General features: G+C 42.4%; 1 protein-coding gene across 2 annotated transcripts; it reads left to right on the forward strand.

The window, feature by feature from the left end:
* Positions 1–30: 30 nt before the first annotated feature.
* GTF2H5 (general transcription factor IIH subunit 5) lies at positions 31–24,171 on the forward strand. Of its 2 annotated transcripts, XM_030809904.1 has the most exons (3): positions 31–97; positions 1,590–1,658; positions 23,729–24,171. In XM_030809904.1, the coding sequence occupies exons 2-3, from the start codon at positions 1,624–1,626 to the stop codon at positions 23,907–23,909; spliced, it is 216 nt and encodes a 71-aa protein (XP_030665764.1). In that variant the 5' UTR covers positions 31–97; positions 1,590–1,623; the 3' UTR covers positions 23,910–24,171. The 2 variants fall into 2 exon arrangements, with proteins under 2 accessions (XP_030665764.1, XP_030665762.1); XM_030809902.1 differs by lacking the exons at positions 31–97; positions 1,590–1,658 and adding an exon at positions 19,828–19,941.

The raw sequence follows: 24,171 nt of genomic DNA on the forward strand, positions 1-24,171 counted from the left end.
CTGGCTCCACCCACAACAGCGTCCCTAGCGCGATGACGTATCGGCGCAGGCGCACTCTGCCGGCAACGCCGAGGCAGTTCTGCATCTGTGCGCCGAGGTGTGTGGCGAGCGTCCGAGCGGCTGGGGAAAGTGGGGTGTGGGAACACTGAGGAGTCCCAAAGAAAGGGGAGAGGAAGGGAAAAGCCCCAGAAGCCTGTCCACCGGGTGCTGGGGGGCACAGGGCGGTGTCCCCCACTCTCTCCGGGCCCTTCATGGCGGGGCCGCACGGCAGTCCCGCACTCGTTTAATCGTGGGTCTCCTGTGGGGCTAGGGCTCGCCCTGCGCCCAGGTGTAAGTGGAAGTTAATTAAATGGGCGGACGCTGAGTGGTTTGTTTCCAGACCAGGTCCGCACGGGACGTGATTTATTTGGTGAAGGGGCACAAGATCTGGAGATCTGGCTTGTACTTTTTTCCTTTGGCCAGGAACTACGGCTTAATCTCTTCCTTTGGTCTCCTTATCTGTAAAATGAGGTGGCTGGGGCCGGGCGCGGTGGCTCACGCCTGCAATCCCAGCACATTGGGAGGCCGAGGTGGGCGAATCACTTGAGGCCAGGAGTTCGAGACCAGCCTGGCCAACATGGTGAAACCCCGTCTCCACTAAAAATACAATAAATTGGCCTGGCGCGGTGGCTCACGCCTGTGTAGTCCCAGCACTTTGGGAGGCCGAGGTAGGTGGATCATTTGAGATCAGGAGTTCGAGACCAGCCTGGCCAACATGGTGAAACCCTGCCTCTACTAAAAATAAAAATATTAGCCTGGCGTGGTAGCGGGCGCCTGTAGTCCCAGCTGCTCGGGAGGCTGAGGCAGGAGAATCGCTTGAGCTCGGGAGGCAGAGGTTGCAGTGAGCCGACATCACGACGCTGCGCTCCAGCCTGGGCGACAGAGTGAGACATATATATATATACACACACCTTGAGAGTATATATATATATATACACACACGATACAACACAATAAATTAGCTGGGCTTAGTAGCGCATGCCTGTAGTCCCAGCTACTCGGGAGGCTGAGGTGGGAGGATCGCTTGAACCCAGGAGGCAAGAAGTTGCAGTGAGCAGAGACCGTGCCACTGCACTACAGCCTGGGTGGCAGAGCCAGACCCTGTCTCAGTAAAGTAAACTAAAAGGAGGTGGTTGGGCTCACTGTGTAATTTTTGAAGAACCTTTCAGAACTATCTTCTTTGATTCATGTCTCCCAGGATCTTACCCTTTGTCGTTCTCCTGAATGGGAAAAGAAATCCTTTGAATAATGGACGGTTTATACCTGGGTTGGGCACACTGGTGTAGAGTTAGGCCGCTTGCTTCTATTAGGGCTAATTGACCTTGGGTAGAATTGGTTGGCAAGTAAGATGTGGCATTAATATTCCAAGTAGACTCATTTTAATTTTGTTAAAAAATCAGAATGTCTCTTTTCTTAATGTTAACTGTCTTTCATAGACTTAACTGTTAAATATCGACATTTAATTATTTTGCCTCGTTTCAGAGGCAGATCCCCAAAGTATATGAAAGTTAATGATTTTTAATTTAATGTTACCTTACTCTTTTTATTAGCATTCTTCAGGTCATCTGAACCTTCTGAGAAAACATGGTCAACGTCTTGAAAGGAGTGCTTATAGAATGGTTAGTAGTTTTGATACTTCATGAGTTTTAAGTTTAAATATTGAATCTTGACTTGTATGTATGTCTTTTCTAAAACCCTGTTGTTTTTAAGATATGAATGAAATCAAGTCTTTCGCTTTTAACAAGTGGCACAGATTTTGTTGCAAAGTTCCTGGTGCCAGATTTCAGTCCCTCTGTTGAATTGATGGAACTGGCATGATCGGAGGCAGCATATTTGTTAGATGAGTCGTCTTTAGATAAACAGTGCTTGCATTCTCCTCAAACATGACTAGAATTTTAGGGCCTGAAAGAGTTCAGGAACTTGCTTAAGTCTTTACTATTACAAACTGTGGACTTTAAAAAAGAGAAAAACAACAGAGCCAAATGGAGAAGGTTTCTTAAATTCCTTTAGGTACATTCCAGAGGAGAAACAAAAACCTTAAATGGGCAGAGTTGAGTTCCTCAAAGCAATCCAATGTCTAGGAACCCTGGGAACCCTGCTCTGTGGACACTCCCATTGTCTGAAAATACTTCTGTCTACCTTTCGGTGCCTCTAATAGGAGCCAGTGTATGGATAATGATGCTGTTTACTGTGATGGCAAGGCTGAGGAGGAGCAAGACCAAACCCTAGGACACTGCCAACATTTAGAACAGCACTAGCCAATAGAAATCTGATGCAAGCCACAGATACAGTCTTACATTTTTTCTAGCCACATTAAAAGTAACGTAAAATGAAAGAGGTGAAGTTAATATCTTTTGTTTAACCCTGTCTATGCAAAACACTATGCTTTGAACACGTACTAAGTCTTCAAAAAAAGCTTCATCTTCAAAGTCGAATGGATATTTTAATTTTACAGCACATCTCACAGACTAGCCATGTTTCAAGGACTCTGTAGTGACCTGGCTAGTGGGCTACCTTATGCATAGTGCAGATTTGGAGTTTTGATACAGGAGACACCAACAAAGGCAACTAAGAAGAAAATAGCCAGTGAGGCCGGAGGGAGGAAAGCCAAAGGAGGAAGTGTTTTGTAGGGTTGAGCGGCTGCGTTGGGCACTGATTGAGAACTGGCATGAGATGAAGACTGGAGTTTTGATGAGGGCCATTTTAATGGAGTGGTGGGGAGATGCCAGATTGGAGTACTGTGAAAAAGGAAAGGGAGGTGAGGAGGTGGAGATGGAGACTTTGGAGAAGTTTTACTGTGATCATGAACAATCATGAGCAATCTCATAGAGAACTGGATTGGTAGCTGAGGAAGGACATGGTGAGGGGCTCAAGTTCCTGCTATTTTTATTTTAACGTGAAAGACTAGAATGTACGTTGATGAGAGTAAACCACTGCGGGGGAGAGGTATTCACTTGGAAAAGCAAAGGGGGTGGGATCTGGACCCCAGAAGTTCTAAACACACTGTTCTGTTGTCTTTTGAAGACTCTAGGTTTGATGTACTTATTTTCCTATTAATTTGTCATAACATAAACATTTTCCTCGTTGGCCTTTAGTGTTATTTTTAAATACAGAGGATACACATACACAGAGTGTCAGCTATCACTTTTTTTTCCCTCTTGTTTCTTCCAATTCTAAGTTTAATCTTCACCCCTGGGTTTGTTAAATATTCACTTCTCTCTTGTGAGGGTTTTGTGTTTTTCTTGGTGTTTTAGATTCTTTCATCTAGAATTTATTGGGAGGAGTGGCATAGGTTTGTTAAATATTCACTTCTCTCTTGTGGGGATTTTGTGTTTTTCTTAGTGTGTTAGATTCATTCATCTAGAATTTATTCGGAAGAGAGGCGTATTATTAGATGAGGATCTAAATTAGCCTCTTTTTTTTTTTTTTTTTGACACAGAGTCTTGCTCTGTTGCCAGGCTAGAGTGCAGTGGTGCAATCTTGGCTCACTGCAACCTCCGCCTCCCGGATTCAAGCAATACTGCTGCCTCAGCTGCCCGACTAGCTGAGATTACAGGCACACACCACCACGCCCGGCTAATTTTATTTTTGTATTTTTAGTAGAGACGGGGTTTCACCATGTTGGCCAGGATGGTCTCGATCTCTTGACCTCATGATCCGCCTGCCTCGGCCTCCCAAAGTGCTGGGATTACAGGCATGAGCCACTGCACCCAGCCTAGGCTGCTTTTTTGTTTTGGGTGTTTTTGTCTGTTCATTTTGCCAAATAGCTAGTTCTCCACCATTATTTCTTTTCTTAATGATGCTTGATGCCTCCTTAATCATATAATTTTACTCCCCTTGCTATTCTCTTTCATCCCTTCCCACATTCATCTTTTTTGTTGCCTATTCTAGAATAACCTTGAAATAATTTAGTCTGTTTCCAAAATAATCCTTTTGGCATGATGGTTGGAATTGCATTAAACCTACGTTTTAATTTGAAAAAAAAAGATGACTGGATTGCATCTTAAAGAACAAAACTCTGGGGAAACTCTGAAGTCTCAGTGCCTGGTTTGCTGTCCCGTATCTAGCCTCTGAATTCTGCCTGGTCTCTCTGATGACTGTCCATCACCTTGCACTTCAGGATAATCCCCAGACTGGCAGTAATAGCATCATCAGGAGCTTGTTAGAAATGCAGAATCTCAGACCTCACCCTAAATCTACTAAATCAGAATTGTGCATACAAAGAATCTTGTTAAGATGCATTTAAATTTTGAGAAGCAATAATACTGTTAATCAGCTTCAGTTTAATAATCAGTTTCCCTGTGGAGAAGTGTTTTGCACCAGGACTATTAAATTTTATTTTGCAGGTACATACCATCCTTGCAAAACTAATTTTTCCCTTTGAAGTGAATTCTAAAGTGTAGTCTGCACAATTTTTCAAAAGGGTAACTCTGTCTTCCCAAAAACACAAGTCTTGCAAAAAGATTTTGGGCCTAAGAAATAACATAGATTCCCAAAGGAAAGGGTATGGCCAGTGCTAGTGGATTCCCCTTCACAGTTAAATGCAGATGTTAGGATGGTAACTGGAAAAGTCCTTCAGTTTCCCTCATGTCCATATTTGATGCCAAGGAGAAGGCTGTTAATAATACGATTATCAGTATAAGTCTGTTTATTACTTCATAATATCCATGGATTGTATGAAGCATTTAGGTGTATTGGAGTATAGAATTTGATAGGTCTGGAGTTGACAGGCAGACCACTCAAGGATCTTCTACAGCTGTTGCAGGTGAACACCAAAATTGAGGCTCAGCCCTGGAGGCCAAGTTGGTTTTTGGCTTCATGCAGGAAGGAATTCAAGAATGAGCCACAGAGTAAAGTGAAAGCAAGTTTATTAAAAATGAGGGAATAAAAGGGTGGCTACCCCATAGGCAGAGTGGGGTGGGGAGGGTGGGCAGCAGGTTGGCCTGCCAGCTGGCTATTTTATGGCCATTTCTTGAGTATATGTTAAACAAGGGGTAGGTTATTCCTGAGTTTTCTGGAAAAGAGACAGGGATTCTGTGGAACCAGAAGTCCCCAGTCCAGACCATACGGGGTAACTTCTAGATATTGCCATGGCATTTGTAAACTGTCATGGTGCTGGTGGGGGTGGTTTTTAGCGTGCGCATGCATTATGATTTGTGTATGATAGTGGTGAAGGTTGCTTTTGTCACCATCTTGGTTCTGGCTGGTTTCTATATCCTCGCTTATTGGTGGGGTCTTCTGACCTGTTGTTTACTGTCTCTCCTGTCTTGGAAACTAGTCCTGCTGAATTCCTATCTCACAGCTGCTTCCACTGTCCCAGGAATCTCTCCAAATTCCAGTCCCATCATTGTATTAATATAAGCTGATGTGTAATAGCTTATATAGTGCTGATCCACATATATCTTAGATTGGCTTCACTTAACTGCCATATTTAAACTCCATTTCTATCAGTTACGTTTAACTGATTTTGAGTCTGCAGAGATTTGCGAAAGAAGTAAACCAAATTAGGATGACGGCCATTTATTCTCACCTTTAGTGAATTGAAAAATCAGGGCGCTTGGATATAGTTATAATCTTAACTCCCAAGGGCTTATCAAATATTAAAATTGAAGGCTATAAAAAAAGTTTTATGTTTATAAATTTACACTTTTATGTCAAAACTGAAAGGTTGGTGAAAATTTCCTCTTTGTTGGGATCCACCATCAATTGCCAGGCTCACACTAAGTATTCTCCCAAATCTAGCCACCAAACAATTACCAAAGCAAGCAACACATGACCACAGTGTGTCTGTGTCCAGTTCCAGATGCTGGAGCAGACCTCTGGTATAACGGTTGCCACAATTGGTTTGGCAAGTGCTTCAGCAAAGATTTGTTGCCAAAGTGCAAATTCCAACCAGTTTACATCACAATAGCAAAGAATCTGGAGAAATATGTATTATTAAACCGCACTTATGAGTTTGGCTTCTAAACCTATATTGTTTATGAGAAGCGAGTAAGAAGTATGGCAAAACCAGTCTAACCATTGTTCTGTTTTTTTCTCAGCATGTATAAATCTCTTCTCAGCCTTTGCTTCTTAGTAGGGCCATGTTCACTGAAGTTTTCCAGGCACCCAAAACAGTGCCTGAGATGTGTGTGTGTGTGTGTGTGTGTGTATATATATACACACACACACACATACCTATATAGATATGGCTTAGTAAATATTTGTTTACTGAATGAATTTTGTTAACAGAATTGAGTCCAGGTTTGTGATCTCAGCCAAAATCCCAAATTTGTTAATGTTCCTTTAGAGCCTGTCTATTCCTACAGTGAGATTCACAGTGAATAAGATGAGATTCTTGATAAATTAAAGTTTTAGTTCGAAACAGGTGTGTATACTAGGCCTCCTTTTAGCATGTTATATATCAAAATAGCTTTTAAATGAGGAGGCTGTTGTCTTCCAGTCATAGCTTTTAAAAAGCAAGCACCCCACCAAGCTGCTGATGGAAGTGTAATCCCAAGAAACAACTGAAAGCAACTTGTGATGGGTGTTTTGTGCTTTTATATCCTTTAACACAATAACTCCGTTTCTATAAGTTTATCTTTAGGAAATCGCTGGGCGCAGTGGCTCACGCCTGTAATCCCAACACTTCAGGAGGCCGAGGTGGATGGATGACTTGAGGTCAGGAGTTTGAGACCAGCCTGGCCAACATGGTGAAACCCTGTCTCTACTAAAAATACAAAAATTAGCCGGGCGTGGTGGCGGACACCTGTAATCCCAGCTACTGGGGAGGCTGAGGCAGGAGAATCACTTGAACCCAAGAGGCAGAGGTTGCAGTGAGCCAAGATCCTGCCACTGCACTCCAGCCTGAGCAACACAGTGAGACTCCATCTCAAAAAAAAAAAAAAAAGAAAATTTTAGGAAATGATCAGAACTGCCAATAAAAATGTATGTATTTAATGTGCTAGAAAAAGAAATTTGTTGATTGTGGCATACTTTAATCAAATAATATAGCTGTTAAAATATTCGCAGACATTTTAAGTGATTCAGAGAAATGACATTGCACAATGATGTTAAGTGATTCAGAGAAATGACATTGCACAATGATGTTAAGTGAAAACACCTGGATTCCTGTACTAACACTGTTTTCCATGTGACATGTGCTATACTAAGCACTTGCTAATATTAAGTTAGTTTTCACAACAGCCCTTTGAGGTAGGTGCTGTCATCTCCATTTATGGATGTACAAAGTGAGATACAGGGAAATGAATCAATTGCTCAGTTACACAGCTATTGTTAAACTGGGATTTTAAATCCTGGTATTCTGGCTCCAGAGCCCAGGCTACTAAACTTTACATATACTATCTCTCCATTATGAAACTAAGTATAATATTGTGTTTGCTTTTTTTTTTTTTTTGAAACGGAGTCTCACTCTGTCACCCAGCCCCTGGAGTGCAGTGGCACGATCTTGGCTCACTGCTGCCTCTGCCACCTGGGTTCAGATGATTCTCCTGCTTCAGCCTCCCAAGTAGCTGGGATTACAGGTGCCTGCCACCATGCCTGGCTAATTTTTGAAGTTTTAGTAGAGATGGGGTTTCACTATCTTGTCCAGGCTGGTCTTGAACTCCTGACCTCGTGATCCACCCACCTCGGCCTCCCAAGATGCTGGGATTACAGGTGTGAGCCATCGTGCCCAGCCTATGTTTGCTTTTTAAAAGGATATACGTACGTCTTAGAATTATACCATATATATTCACAGGTTAATGGTTTTGTAATTGAAGTAGTAAATTGCCGAGACCAGCTCAGTCTGAGAGACCCTAACCCAGTGGCGCTAGAGGAATTAAAGACAGACACACAGAAATATAGAGGAGTGGGGTGAGAAATCAGGGGTCTCACAGCCTTCGAGATTTACCCACGTAGTATTTATTAACAGCAAGCCAGTGATAAGCATTTTTTCTATAGATTATAGATTACCTAAAAGTATTCCTTATGGGAAACAAAGGGATGGGCCAAAATAAAGGGATGGGTTTGGCTAGTTATCTGCAGCAGGAGCATGTCTTTAAGGCACAGACCACTCACGCTATTGTTTGTGGTTTAAGAACGCCTTTAAGCGGTTTTCCGCCCTGGGTAGGCCAGGTGTTCCTTGCCCTCATTCCAGTAAATCTACAACCTTCCAGCGTGGGTGTCACGGCCATCACGAACATGTCACAGTGCTGCAGAGATTTTGTTTATGGCTAGTTTTGGGGCCAGTTTATGGGCCAGATTTTGGGGTGCCTGTTCCCAACAGTAAATCATTTGATAGGGATAGAACTAATTGTAATTTAAACCTCTCTGCCTATATCCTCTCACATGCTCTTGGCATTTTAATTGCTCATTTGAGAACCTACTATGAGCAAGATGTTTCAGAAATATTCTCTAGTCCATCAACTTTGCAGTGTAGCTATGGTACTAACATTGCTGTTACAGATCACAGGCTCTTTGGCTCCCTATGTAATAAAAATTAACACAGAGCTACAGTTTTCCCAGATGAGGCTTTTATTTCAGGGTTTATCCACAAGTGCAAGGGAGACAGTACAGTAGTAAGAACTCCGTGGCTGATCCCCAGGAAAGCTGATAGGGACTTTTTGATTAAGCAAAGCGTGGGAATTGACATCAGGGATAAGGTATGCAGGCTGGGCTGGGTAAAGCACATGAAGAGTACAGTATGTGATCAGCATCTGTGGTTGCAGTGGTTATCATACTTTAAGTTCTGGGTTAAATGTGCAGAACGTACAGTTTTATTTATTTATTTTTTTTTTTGAGACAGAGTCTCGCTCCGTACAGTTTTATTACATAGGTATACATGTGCCATGGTAGTTTGCTGCACCCATCAACCCGTCACCTACACTAGGTATTTCTCCTAATGTTATCCCTCCCCTAGCCCCCCACACACTACAGGCCCCGGTGTGTGATGATCCCCTCCCTGTGTCCATGTGTTCTCATTGTTCACCTCCCACTTATGAGTGAGAACATGTGGTGTTTGGTTTTCTGATCTTGTGATAGTTTGCTGAAAATGATGGTTTCCATCTTCATCCGTGTCCCTACAAAGGACATGAACTCATCCTTTTTTTATGGCTGCATAGTATTCCGTGGTGTATATGTGCCACATTTTCTTAATCCAGTCTATCATTGATGGACATTTGGGTTGGTTCCAAGTCTTAGCTGTTGTGAATAGTGCCACAATAAACATACGTGTGCATGTGTCTTTATCTTAGAATGATTTATAATCCTTTGGGAATATGCCCAGTAATGGGATTGCTGGGTCAAATGGTGTTTCTAGTTCTAGATCCTTAAGGAATCGCCACACTGTCTTCCACAATGGTTGAACTCCCACCAACACTGTAAAAGCATTCCTGGCTGTGCGCGGTGGCTCACGCCTGTAATCCCTATAATCCCAGCACTTTGGGAGGCCAAGACAGGCAGATCACGAGGTCAGGAGATCGAGACCATCCTGGCTAACACAAAACTCCGTCTCTACTAAAAATACAAAAAAAATTAGTCAGGTGTGGTGGTGAGCGCCTGTAGTCCCAGCTACTCGGGAGGCTGAGGCAGGAGAATGGCATGAACCCGGGAGGTGGAGCTTGCAGTGAGCCGAGATTGTGCTACTGCACTCCAGCCTGGGAGACAGAGCGAGACTCCATCTCAAAAAAAAAAAAGCATTCCTATTTTTCCACAATCTCTCCAGCATCTGTTGTTTCCTGACTTTTTAATGATCGCGATTCTAACTGGTGTGAGATGGTATCTCATTGTGGTTTTGATTTGCATTACTCTAATGACCGGTGATGATGAGCATTTTTTTATGTCTGTTGGCTGCATAGATGTCTTCTTTTGAGAAGTGTTTGTTCATATCCTTTGCCCATTTTTTGATGGGATTGTTTGCTTTTTTTCTTGTAAATTTGTTTAAGTTCTTTGTAGATTCTGGATATTAGCCCTTTGTCAGACAGGTAGATTGCAAAAATCTTCTCCCATTCTGTAGGTTGCCTGTTCACTCCGATGATAGTTTCTTTTGCTGTGGAGAAGCTCTTTAGTGTAATTAGATCCCACTTGTCAATATTGGCTTTTGTTGCCATTGCTTTTCATGTTTTAGACATGAAGTCTTTGCCCATGCCTGTGTCCTGAATGGTATTGCCCAGGTTTTCTTCTAGGATTTTTATGGTCCTAGGTGTTATGTTTAAGTCTTTGATCCATCTTGAGTTGATTTTTGTATAAGGTGTAAGGAAAGGGTCCAGTTTCAGTTTTCTGCATATGGCTAGCCAGTTTTCCCAACACCATTTATTAAATAGGGAATCTTTTCCCCATTGCTTGCGTGTGTCAGGTTTGTCAAAGATCAGATGGTGGTAGATGTGTGGTGTTACTTCTGAGGCCTCTGTTTTGTTCCATGGGTCTGTATGTCTGTTTTGGTACCAGTACCATGCTGTTTTGGTTACTGTAGCCTTGTAGTATAGTTTGAAGTCAGGTAACGTGATGCCTCCAGCTTTGTTCTTCTTGCCTAGGATTGTCTTGGCTATGTGGGCTCTTTTTTGGTTCCATATGAAGTTTAAAGTAGTTTTTTCCAATTCTGTGAAGAAAGTCGGTGGTAGCTTGATGGGGATAGCATTGAATCTATAAATTACTTTGGACAGTGAGGCCATTTTCACGATATTGATTCTTCCTATCCATGAGCATGGAATGTTTTTCCCTTTGTGTCCTCCCTTATTTCCTTGAGCAGTGGTTTGTAGTTCTTGAAGAGGTCCTTCACATCCCATGTAAGTTGTATTCCTAGGTATTTTATTCTGTTAGTAGCAATTGTGAATGGGAGTTCACTCATGATTTGGCTCTCTGTTTGTCTGTTATTGGTGTGTAGGAATGCTTGTGATTTTTGCACATTGATTTTGTATCCTGAAACTTTGCTGAAGTTGCTTATCAGCTTAAGATTTTGGGTTGAGATGATGGGGTTTTCTAAATATACAATCATGTCATCTGCAAACAGAGACGATTTGACTTCCTCTCTCCCTATCTGAATACCCTTTATTGCTTTCTCTTGCCTGATTGCCCTGGCCAGAACTTCCAATACTATGTGGAATAGGAGTGGTGAGAGAGGGCATCCTTGTCTTGTGCCGGTTTTCAAAGGGAATGCTTCCAGTTTTTGCCCATACAGTATGATATTGGCTGTGGGTTTGTCATAAATAGCTCTTATTATGTTGAGATACATTCCATCAATACGTAGTTTATGGAGAGTTTTTAGCATGAAAGCCTGTTGAATGTTGTCGAAGGCCTTTTCTGCTGTTGAATTTTGTTGAAGGCCTTTTCTGCATCTTTTGAGATAATCGGTTTTTGTCATTGGTTGTGTTTTATGTGATGGATTACATTTATTGATTTGCGTATGTTGAACCAGCTTTGCATCCCAGGGATGAAGCTGACTTGATCATGGTGGATAAGCTTTTTGATGTGCTGCTGGATTCGGTTTGCCGGTATTTTATTGAAGATTTTCGCATAGATGTTCATCAGGGATATTGGCCTAAAATTCTCTTTTTTTGTTGTGTCTCTGCCAGGGTTTGGTATCAGGACAATGCTGGCCTCAAAATGAGTTAGGGAGGATTCCCTCTTTTTCTGTTGATCGGAATAGTTTCGGAAGGAATGGCACCAGCTCCACTTTGTACCTCTGGTAGAATTTGGCTGTGAATCCATCTGGTCCCGTACTTTTTTTTGGTTGGTAGGCTATTAATTATTGCCTCAATTTCAGAATCTGCTGTTGGTCTATTCAGAGATTCAACTTCTTCCTGGTTGAGATTTGGGAGGGTGTATGGTCCAGGAATTTGTCCATTTCTTCTACATTTTCTAGTTTATTTGCGTAGAGGTGTTTATAGTATTCTCTGATGGTAGTTTATATTTCTGTGGGATCAGGTTGATATCCCCTTTATCATTTTTTATTGCGTCTGTTTGATTTTTCTCTCTTTCTTCTTTATTAGTCTTGCTAGCAGACTATCTATTTTGTTGATCTTTTCAAAAAGCAGCTCCGGGATTCATTGATTTTTTTTTTTTTGAAGGGTTTTTTTGTCTCTATCTCCTTCAGTTCTGCTCTGATCTTAGTTATTTCTTGTCTTCTGCTAGGTTTTGAATTTGTTTGCTCTTGCTTCTCTAGTTCTTTTAATTTGATATTAGGGTGTCGATTTTAGATCTCTCCTCCTTTCTCTTGTGGGCATTTAGTGCTATAAATTTCCTTCTACACACTGCTTTAAATATGTCCCAGAGATTCTGGTACATTGTGTCTTTGTTCTCATTGGTTTCAAAGAACATCTTTGTTTCTGCATTAATTTTGTTATTTACCCAGTAGTCATTCAGGAGCAGGTTGTTCAGTTTCCATGTAGTTGTGTGGTTTTGAGTGGATTCTTAATCCTGAGTTCTAATTTGATTGCACTGTGGTCTGAGAGACAGTTTGTTGTGATTTCTGTTCTTTTACATTTGCTGAGGAATGTTTTACTTCCAATTATATGGTCAATTTTAGAATAAGTGTGATGTGATGCTGAGAAGAATGTATATTGTGTTGATTTGGGTTGGGGAGTTCTGTAGATGTGTATTAGGTCCACTTGGTCCAGAGTTGAGTTCAAGTCCTGGATATCCTTGTTAATTTTCTGTCTCATTGATCTGTCTAATATTGACGGTGGGATGTTAAAGTCTCCCATTATTATTGTGTGGGAGTCTAACTCTCTTTGTAGGTCTCTAAGAACTTGCTTTACGAATCTGGGTCCTCCTGTATTGGGTGCATATACGTTTAGGTTAGTTAGCTCTTCTTGTTGAATGGATCCCTTTACCATTATGTAATGGCCTTCTTTGTCTCTTTTGATCTTTGTTGGTTTAAAGTCTGCTTTTAATCAGAGACCAGGATTGCAACCCCTTCTTTTTTTTTGTTTTGCATTTGCTTGGTAGATCTTCCTCCATCCCTTTATTTTGGGCCTATGTGTGTCTTTGCACATGAGATGGGTCTCCTGAATACAGCACACCAATGGATCTTGACTCTATCCCATTTGGCAGTCTGTGTCTTTCAATTGGGGCATTTAGCCTATTTACATTTAAGGTTAATATTGTTATGTGTGACTTTGATCCTGTCATTATGAGGCTAGCTGGTTATTTCACCCATTAATTGAGGCAGTTTCTTCCTAGCATCGATGGTCTTTACAATTTGGCATGTTTTTGCAGTGGCTGGTACCGGTTGTTCCTTTCCATGTTTAGTGCTTCCTTCAGGAGCTCTTGTAAGACAGGCCTGATGGTGACAAAATCTCTCAGCATTTGCTTGTCTGTAGAGGGTTTTATTTCTCCTTCACTTATGAAGCTTAGTTTGGCTGCATATGAAATTCTGGGTTGAAAATTCTTTTCTTTAAGAATGTTGAATGTTGGCCCCCCTCTCTTCTGGCTTGTAGGGTTTATGCTGAGAGATCCACTGTTAGTCTGATGGGCTTCCCTTTGTGAGTAACCTGACCTTTCTCTCTGACTGCCCTTAACATTTTTTTCTTCATTTCAACCTTGGTGAATCTGACAATTGTGTGTCTTGGGGTTGCTCTTCTTGAGGAGTATCTTTGTGGTGGTCTCTGTATTTCCCGAATTTGAATGTTGGCCTGCCTTCCTAGGTTGGGGAAGTTCTCCTGGATAATATCCTGAAGAGTGTTTTCCAACTTGGTTCCATTCTCCCCGTCACTTTCAGATACACCAATCAAACGTAGATTTGGTCTTTTCACATAGTCCCATATTTCTTGGAGGCTTTATTCATTTCTTTTCACTCTTTTTCCTCTAATCTTGTCTTCTCACTTTATTTCATTAATTTGATCTTCAATCAATGATATCCTTTCTTCCACTTGATCAAATTGGCTATTGAAGCTTGTATGTGCTTCACAAAGTTCTCATACTGTGGTTTTCAGCACCATCAGGTCATTTAAGCTCTTCTCTACACTGGTTATTCTAGTTAACCATTTGTCTAACCTTTTTTCAAGGTTTTTAGCTTCCTTGCGATGGGTTAGAACATCCTCCTTTAACTCACAGCAGTTATTACCGACCTTCTGAAGCCTACTTCTGTCATCTCATCAAACTCATTCTCCATCCAGTTTTCTTCCCTTGCTGGCAAGGAGTTGTGTTCCTTTGGAAGAGAAGAGGCGTGCTGGTTTTTGGAATTTTCAGCCTTTCTGCTCTGGTTCCTCCCCATCTTTGTGGTTTTGTCTACCTTTGGTCTTTGATGTTGGTGACCTATGGATGGGGTTTTGGTGTGGATGTCCTTTTTGGTGATGTTGATGCTATTCCTTTCTGTTTGTTAGTTTTCCTTCTAACAGACAGGACCCTCAGCTGCAGGTCTGTTGGAGTTTGCTGGAGGTCCACTCCAGACCCTGTTTGCCTGGGTATCACCAGTGGAGGCTGCAGAACAGTAAATATTGCTGCCTGATCCTTCCTCTGGAAGCTTCGTCGTAGAGGGGCACCTGCCTGTGTGAGGTCTGTCGGCCCCTACTGGGAGGTGTCTCCCAGTCAGGCGACATGGGGGTCAGGGACCCACTTGAAGAGGCAGTCTGTCCGTTATCGGAGCTCAAATGCCATGCTGGGAGAACCACTGCTCTCTTCAGAGCTGTCAGGCAGGGACGTTTAAGTCTGGAGAAGCTGTGTGCTACCTTTTGTTCAGATATGTCCTGCCTTCAGAGGTGGAATCTAGAGAGGCAGTAGGCCTTGCTGAGCTGCAGTGGACTCTGCCCAGTTTGAGCTTCCCTGCTGCTTTGTTCACACTGTGAGCATGGAACCGCCTACTTAAGCCTCAGCAATGGCAGACGCCCCTCCCCCCACCAAGCTCCAGTGTCCCAAGTCAATCTCAGATGCTGCGCTAGCAGCAAGCAAGGCTCCATGGGCGTGGGACTCACCGAGCCAGGCACAGGAGGGGATCTCCTGGTCTGCTGGTTGTGAAGACAGTGGGAAAAATGCAGCATTTGGGCTGGAATGTACCACTCCTCCAGGTATAGTCACTCACAGCTTCCCTTGGCTAGGAAAGGGAAATCCCCCGACCCCTTGCACTTCCCGAGTGAGGCAACGCCCCACCCTGCTTCGGCTCGCCCTCCATGGGCTGCATCCACTGTCCAACCAGTCCCAGTGAGATGAACCAGGTACCTCAGTTGGAAATGCAGAAATCACCTGTCTTCTATGTTGATCTTGCTGGGAGCTGTACACCAGAGCTGTTCCTGTTCAGCCATCTTGGAAGTGACTCAGTTGTTCAGCTTTATTTTCCAAGGTGGGACACTCCACAACCTTGGTTTGATACTTAGATTTCCTAAGTAAAAGGCATGGTTAAACATGAGAGCACAGAAGAATGGTTATTTTCTTTGTGTAACTAAAGCCTTGAGGTTAGCGGGTACATCACCAGCAAGGTAGTGGTTTGGGTTTTCTGATCAGTGGGACAAGAGAAGGAAAAAAAAAAAGGAAAAATATGTGAAGGAGGAGCCGCATCGAATTCCTGTTCTCATTTCTAGTTAGGAGCCTGAGAAATTGAGAGGTTGAGTAACTTTATACATTATACATATTTTGGTTGGCGGCGCTGGGGTCTGGGGCTAGGCTTTCTGGGTCCAGTCCTCTCTTTAGACTTTTGTGTCTTTGTAACAGTAAAACCCCTATTACATGTTTTCTTGGGAAAATGGTAGCTGTGTTTCTGGTTAACTTAATGTCTCCTATGGTGTCTCTTCTCTTAAGACCCTACTCATGTACCAAATTGTTATTGAGCACCTATAATGTTCTGGGCTCTAATCTAGACACCCATATCTCAGATTGAACAAAACCCAGACTCAGAAAACACTTTGGAAAATGCTTTTAAAAGGGAAATAAACCTAATTATAAACAAAGCCATTTCACATTTAATAACAAATTTTCTAAGACAGTCTACTCCCAGGACATACAGAATTTATGGAGAAATACTTAAAAAATTTTTAAGTAATATCTCTTGGCCAGTTATTATCAAGAAAGATAGTTTACCATTGACTAAGCCAAGATTGTTCTGATGGATCGTCAGTGCTGACAGCTTTGACCAGACTATTTTACAGCTCACTGCATCATCCTGGTTACCATTATACCATTATCATGGTATAATCCTTTTCAGAGTCATACTTTATAGGAGCTATACTAAGCTTCTTTAGGAGAAGGTTTCATGATGTCTGCCCTTCACATTTCCAGGGCAAAGATGTTTCTTTTCTGTACAATAGCCTTGATCCTGGGACTTCAAGTATGTATATATGCACTTGGCTTTGGGTTTGTTTTTTTTTTCTGCTACCCTCAATATAGAAGTGGAATAGCTCTGTGTTCAGATAGGAATATTCCAGGCTCTTTGTGTTTCATAACAAAATGTCCCTTAAACTTTGAGTGTCTTTTTTTTTTTTAATAATTTAAGAGTCTTTTTAAATCATTACATGTTATCTTTACTTCAGGTACATGCTTGAGAATTCAATCTCAAATTGTCTTTCAAAAGTTTGAGGCATGCCAGGCACGGTGGCACACGCCTGTATTCCCAGCACTTGGAGGCCAAGGCTGGAAGATCGCCCAAACCCAGGAGTTCAAGACCAGCCTGGGCAATGTGGTGAAACCCCATTTCTACAAAAAATACAAAAATTAGCCGGGCATGGTGGCATGTGCCTGTAGACCCAGTTACCCAGGAGGCTGAGGTGGGAGGATTACCTCATCCCTAGGAGGTTGAGGCTGCAGTGAATTGAGATTGTGCCACTGCACTCCAGCCTAGGCAACAGAGTGAGGCCCTATCTCAAAAAAAAAAAGAAAGTTTGAAGCGATTGATATTAAAGAGTTATTCCAGTGTTCACTGGCCAGTCATTCCTCTAAGCTGTCTCATTTGTCAGTTAGCATGTTTCCCCAAGTATGGGGAATACCGTTAGTGTTCAAGATGATTTGAGAAACATACATTTTTGGGGAGTAGAATAGAAAAATAGGCCAGGCGCAGTGGCTCACAACTGTAATCCCAACACTTTGGAGGCCGAGGCGGGTGGGTTGCTTGAGTCCAGGAGTTCAACATAACAGAACCCTATCTCTACAAAAAAATATCTGGGTGCAGTGACACGTGCCTGTAGTCCCAGCTACTGGGGAGGCTGAGGTGGGAGAATCATCTGAGCCCAGGAGGTCAAGGCTGCAGTGAGCCGTGATGGCACCTACTGCCCTCCAGCCTGGGTGACAGTGAGACTCTGTCTCAAAAAAAATTAAGAAGAGAACAAAAAATTTTTTTATATGACCAGTTTAATTTATTTGAGGAGAAGAGGAAACTGACACATCAAACTCTTGGTTTTATATCAGATGAAAAGTTAGTTGATTTAAAGGCAATTTAAAGAAAAATATTAAGTGATTTGCAACAAAGATGTTACAAGAGATGGCTAAAATAGCAAGGATGGTATACAAATGGCAAACATTTTGAAAGCACTGGTGCGATGATTCAGCACAGATATGAGTCCTGAGGCGCTTCTTGGTTTTAGTGGTTTAGCTCTGACTTCATTAAGATGATGTAAATTTATTCCATTTAGAAAATTCCCAAAGATAATAGTCTTCATAACCACTTAACTCTTGCTACCTTTAATACCTGTTAGTAGTAGCCAGTTACTGAGAATAGGTGTCATCTGAATGTACTGAGCTCAAACTGTAACAAGTTAATATTATCACATGCAGACAGCAATGTTTTAATGTCCAATTTGTCTTTTATTACTGTGTTACATTTGGACCCAAAGTTTATTTTAAAGGGCTAACACAAAACAACTGTTCATCCTATAAACCAAAAAGTATCTGAGACAAGTCTCAATCAATTTTGAAGTTTATTTGTCATGTGTATCCACATTGGGGGGGGGGGGGGAGGGTCGGAATGGAAGTGGCTTAAAAAAAAAAAGCTGGGGGGGGGGGGGGGGGGGGGGAGGGGGGGGGGAGGGCAGTGAGCAATCACCACTGCACTTTACTGGGACAAGAAACTCTGTCCAAAAAAAAAAAAAAAAAAAAAAAAAAAGTTATTTGCAAGGTTAAGGACATGCCCATGACATATCTTCAGAAGGTCCAGACAACTTGTGCCCAAGGTGTTCGGGCTACAGCTTGGTTTTACACATTTTAGGGAGACAAAACATCAATCAATACATGTAAGATGTACATTGGTTCAGTCTGGAAAGGCAGGACAACTCGAAGCAAGGGGAATGGGGGGCGGGCTTCCCAGTCATAGGTAGATTCAAAGATTTTCTTATTCACAGTTGATTGAAAGAGTTATTATCTAAAGACCTGGAATCAATAGAAAGGAATATGTGGGTTAAGGTAAAGAGCTGTGGAGACCAAGGTTTTACTATGCAGATGAAGTCTCCAGGTAGCAGGCTTCAGAGTTATTTTTGTTTTGTTTTGTGTTTTGTTTTGTTTTGTTCTTATTAGATGAAGTCTCGCTCTTGTCTCCCAGGCTAGAGTGCAATGGTGTGATCTTGGCCCACTACACCCTTCGCCTCCCGGGTCCAAGTGATTCTCCTTCCTCAGCCTCCCGAGTAGGTAGGATTACAAGCGCCTGCCACCACGCCTGGCTAATTTTTGTATTTTTTGTAGAGACGGGGTTTCATCATGTTGGCCAGGCTGGTCTCGAACTCCTGACCTCAGGTGATCCACCACCTCGGCCTCCCAAAGTGCTGGGATTACAGATGTGAGCCACCGCACCTGGCCCAGAGCTCTTATCAGACCTAAGAAGGTGCCAGACTCCCCTGGATCAGGGAAAAGACCTGGAAAGGAATGGGGATTCTCTACAGAGTTGATTATCCCCACAAGAGACAGCTTTGCCAGGCCATCTCAAAATATGTCAAAGAAACATATTTTGGTGTAAAATACAATTTCTTTCAGGGCCTGCCATCTGCCATGTGATGCTTTACAAAAGTCAGACTGGAATTTGGTGTTTTATTGCTACAAAAAGTCTGTTACCTGGGTCTTAAGATGTTTGTTTGTTTGTTTGTTTGTTTGTTTGTTTGTTTGTTTGAAATGGAGTCTCGCCCTGTTGTGCAGGCTGGAGTCCAGTGGCGCGATCTTGGCTCACTGCAAGTTCTGCCTCCCGGGTTCATGCCATTTTCCTGCCTCAGCCTCCCGAGTAGCTGGGACTACAGGTGCCTGCCACCACACCCGACTAATTTTTGTATTTTTAGTGGAGATGGGGTTTCACCATGTTATCCAGGATGGTCTTGATTTCCTGACCTCATGATCCGCCTGCCTCGGCCTCCCAAAGTGCTGGGATTACAGGCATGAGCCACTGCGCCCAGCCAAGATCTCTGTTTTAATGTTAATACTGGTCAGCTATGCCTGAATTCAAAGGGAGGTGGGTATGAGGCATGCCCAGCCCCCATTCCCATGATAGCCTGAACTAGTTTTTCAGGTTAACTTTGGAATGCCCTTAGCCAAGGGGAGAGTCTATCAGTCAGTTGGCAGGTGGGGGGTGGGGTGCTTAGAACTTTATTTTTGATTTACAATCCTGTTGTGTAAAAGTGTATCCTAAGAAACCTCTATGATTTTTATAGAATATATTGAGGTACTTATGGGGCCTGGAGAGTGAAGTGGGCACCATGGTCATATGAGTCCTCCCTTGTCCCTTGTTTGCAAGGAAAGCTTAATTGTAGAGCACTGAAGTCCAGGTTTTTGTCTAACTCCCCTCCCCAGCCATCATACCTGTCTACTGTTGAATTACTCTCCTTTTATTCTCCCCACCAGTCCCTCCCCTTCTACCTTTATTTGTATGTGCAAGGAAGATTTGAGGGAAGCAACTAAATTTTTAAAGAGTCTGAGTAGAAAAACAATGGTTTTTGAGAAACTGAAACTTTGGTTTCTCTGTCCTATAGGCCTCCTCATTTTCCTTTCTGTGATATCATCAGGAAGCACCTGCTTCATCAACCCCAGGTTCCTTCTAGAATTGCTCTTCAAGCTTTTTTCTATTTTATGTTTCCACCTGTGCTCTTTGTCAATAATTAATTATTTACCTCTGAAATTTCTCAGTGTACAGTGTGTTACTGTTCTAGAAAATCTTTTCATTTAAATTCTTATTCTGTATAATAGTCAAATTAGGGAATTGCTGGAAATGTGAAGTTTAACATTTTTTTGTATCTGCTTAAATCTGTGACCATTATGCTCTATTTGTAAAATATCCCATTCGTCCTCCTGTCACCAGCTGTTGTTGCCATTCAGTTGCATGTCAGTGTCATCCCAGAGATCCTCATTCTCATTATGCCATGTATGCTGATTTTTCCTTTTTTTCAGTCACCCAATAAACCACAGACTCCCAAGCTGTCTCCGTCTCTTGCACTTTCATGATCTATGGCCCTGTTCACCATCTCCTACCCACCACCCTCCCCCACCTACCCACCCCAATCCTTTCCACTTTGCCCTCTGGGACATAGTGAGATGGCAGCAGCAGGATGCCCTGTAGCCTCAGCCTCTTCTCTGAACTTTCCTTTTTCCTTCCCCCACCCACCTTTTCCTTTTTTGCTGTGACAAAACCTGACTTTCTCCTGAGCTCACTGCTTCTCCCACCACCTTATCAGGTGGTGCCTTTTTTCCTCTAGAAAGGCACCCTCTTGTACCATTGGGCCAGGAAACGGGATCAGTACCTTGCTTATTATTGCCACTCCCAGAAATTCTCCCTCCCTCTTCCATAGAAACCCCCAGTTATCAATCCCAGATCATCAGAGTGGACTACCCACCAACCCTCCTCTTTATAATCATCTACAGACACCCCAGTCTGTCCTGAAGGTTTTCCCTTGAAAAAACTATCTTCAGTAGCTCTTCTCTCAAATCCTTAGTGATGTTAATATCCATGTGGGTAGTCCTTTAGATACCCTGTTCTCCCAGTTCCCTGACCTCCTCTTCCACTGAGCTTATCCTCTACCTCATCAAAGCCACTCATTCACATAGTTGTAGCTAGACCTGTCCTTCCTTACCCTCATGCCAGCTCTTCAGTCTCATTTCAGGCATCCGACGGTGACCACCACCTCCTCTTTCCAGTTCACTCCCTCTCGTACCTCACTCCATCATTTCTTCAACTTGGCCAGGCCTATAGTCTGTTGATATTCCCGTCTGTTCAGAGTCCCACACCTCTTTCTAGCTTCCAGTGTACCTTTCTGGTCATTGTAGCAAAGTTTCTCAGTAAAGAGAAGACTTGGTTCTTTTCAGTGTCTCTAATTTCTTTTTTTTTTTTTTTTTTTTTTTGAGACAGAGTCTCGCTGTTGCCCAGGCTGGAGTGCAGTGGCGCGATCTCGGCTCACTGCAGGCTCCGCCCCCCGGGGTTCATGCCATTCTCCTGCCTCAGCCTCCCGAGTAGCTGGGAGTACAGGCGCCCGCCACCTCGCCTGGCTAATTTTTTTGTATTTTTAGTAGAGACGGGATTTCACTGTGTTAGCCAGGATGGTCTCGATCTCCTGACCTCGTGATCCGCCCACCTCGGCCTCTCAAAGTGCTGGGATTACAGGCGTGAGCCACCGCGCCCGGCTACTGTCTCTAATTTCTTTCCTCCCATATGAAACCCACTCCAGTCATGCTTTCCTTATTATGACTCCACCAAAACTGCTATTGTCAAGGTCCAGTGACTTTCTGAATCCAGTGGTCCATTTTCAGCCCTTGCTATACCCTATAAGCCTTTGGCAGAATTGATCACTACCACTTCTGAATAGCCTTTGTTCACATCGCTTTCAGGACTCTTTGGGTTTTCTTTCTACCTCAGTGGTCACTTCTTACTCAGCTTCTTCACTTGGGGGCCAGTAGGCATCTCAAAATATAACATCAAAAACTAAACCTTTTTTTTTTTTTAATAGAGTCAGGGTCTCACTGTGCTGTCCAGGCTAGTCTCTAACTCCTGACCTCAAGCAATCCTCCAGCCTAGGCCTCTAGAAGTGCTGGGATTATAGCATGAGCCACCATGCCCACCCTAAAACCAAACTTGATCTTACCTGCAGATCTTACACATTCCTCTTTATCTCAGTAAAAATCTCCTCCAGTCTTCCGTTTGCTCAGACCAAAAATCTTGGAGTTTCCTTGTTCCTCTTTCTCAAAGCTCATGTCCAGTATTAGCAAATTATGTTGGTTTTATGTCAGTATATATCTAGAATTCAGCCACTTCTCATCACCTCCACTATTACCACCTACATCAAAATCATCATCTCTTGCCTGGATGTCACCTCATGGGTCCCCTGCTTCCATCCTTGCCTCTGCCACTCCCAGTCTGTTCTCAACCCAGCAGCCAATATGATCCTTACAGTTAAAATTTAAGTCAGTTTGTAAGTTAAATCATGTCACTTGGTAAAAGCCAAAGTCCCCCAAATCAGTTCTGAGGCTCATACTCATCTAGGGATAGAAGTAAATCCTGTGTTAGCATCAGTTTATACCTGTGCTTGTACTTAAACCTTATTTTTCTTGTTTTCAGTAAATTATAGTGACATCTTTTGGATTAAATTGTTACCTTTACAATTGATATTGACATTTCTCAAGACACCAAAAGATTATATGAGATTTTTTTCTCAAGAATTGCAAAAATCTGTGGTGCAGCTTGACATTTTTATATTCATTTTTTGCTAAACACATTGTATATTAGATCTAAAGAGTTTCCTTTGTCATGATTCAGGGTTTTTATGAAAGAGACATTTTGCTGTAAATCTGTACTGCCCACGAAGAAATTATATCCCCTCTTTTCCCTTGTGACTATCCTATTCTTTCCAAACAAAAAACCACAAGTTAATAAAATTGAATTTGGACCTCTTTCCTTGAATACCTATTACAAGCCAAGCACTGTCCTTGACATTATCTCCTTTAATTTCCGTAAACAATTCTGTCATGTAGCCTCACTTTTGAGGTTGGGAACAGAGGCTCTGGGAGATTAAGTACGTATTCTATTCAAGGTCACACAAGTAAGTGATGAAGCTGGGGTTGAATCCAGGTATGACTCTTGCTATACACCCTGCCTGACCAAAGTGACTGTTTAACTGGTTTTGTAAGTTAATTTGTCACTGGTAAGACGTTGAACACCTACTGGTTCCTTAGATGTAATGGGCATAGACAAGGAAGAAATTCAGTGTTTAAATCAGTTAAGAAAGCTGTGATTCTAGGCCCTACTAACTACAAAGCTTTCAATATTCTTTTAGTGTTTCCACTTAGTGACAAATTATTCTTTAAAAATCTTGCCATTGGCCTCTGCCTCTTCAACTTACACTAATAGTTCTTTTTTTTTTTTTTTTTTTTTTTTTTTGAGACGGAGTCTCGCTCTGTCGCCCAGGCTGGAGTGCGGTGGCATGATCTCTGCTCACTGTAAGCTCCACCTCCCAGGTTCACACCATTCTCCTGCCTCAGCCTACCACCACCACGCCCCGGCTAATTTTTTATATTTTTAGTAGAGACGGGGTTTCACCGTGTTAACCAGGATGGTCTGGATTTCCTGACCTCGTGATCTGCCCACCTTGGCCTCCCAAAGTGCTGGGATCACAGGCGTGAGCCACCGTGTCCGGCCAACTTACACTAATAGTTCTAAAATGAAGCCATGTCTATAAATTGTTAACACTTGAGGCAGAGAGGAATTGAGGGATTGAGTAACAGAACTTTAAAAATCATTCTAAAAATTCTACATGTTCACATTTAATTGCTCAAGTCTCTGTGGTATGATTTGACAACAAGCTGTCTTACAATCATGTGTTTGTCTTTACAGTGATCCTGCCATGAAGCAGTTTCTGCTGTACTTGGATGAGTCCAATGCCCTGGGGAAGAAGTTCATCATTCAAGACATTGATGACACTCACGTCTTTGTAATAGCAGAATTGGTTAATGTCCTCCAGGAGCGAGTGGGTGAATTAATGGACCAAAATGCTTTTTCCCTTACCCAGAAATGAAAATACTCAATATAGACCATTTAGGAATTATAAGCAGCAAATGTGAAAGACTTGCCACTCAATATCTTAGGTGACTGATTAGACATAGAGGGTTGTTTTAGGAGCATGCCACGGGAAAGACCGAGGGATCACGATCATTTGTTCAGAAAAAAAGCCCCTGAACTGATTTTGTTATACCATAGAATTTTAAAAAAAAAAAGCTTTAACAGTTGGTTATAATTTGGCTTTTATTATCCTTTATTAAAATACAAATGTCAATGCT

This window comes from Nomascus leucogenys, chromosome 3 (genome assembly GCF_006542625.1).
Source record: "Nomascus leucogenys isolate Asia chromosome 3, Asia_NLE_v1, whole genome shotgun sequence".
Lineage (NCBI taxonomy): Eukaryota > Metazoa > Chordata > Mammalia > Primates > Hylobatidae > Nomascus > Nomascus leucogenys.

What these genes read in the sequence shown, in the direction of transcription:
- GTF2H5 (XM_030809902.1), top strand. Translation starts at nt 19,841, where the DNA reads ATGGTTTTTGAGAAACTGAAACTTTGGTTTCTCTGTCCTATAGGCCTC. An exon ending in ACCTGCTTCATCAACCCCAG is followed by an intron (nt 19,942 to 23,728) that starts GTTCCTTCTAGA and finishes TTGTCTTTACAG; the next exon opens with TGATCCTGCCATGAAGCAGT.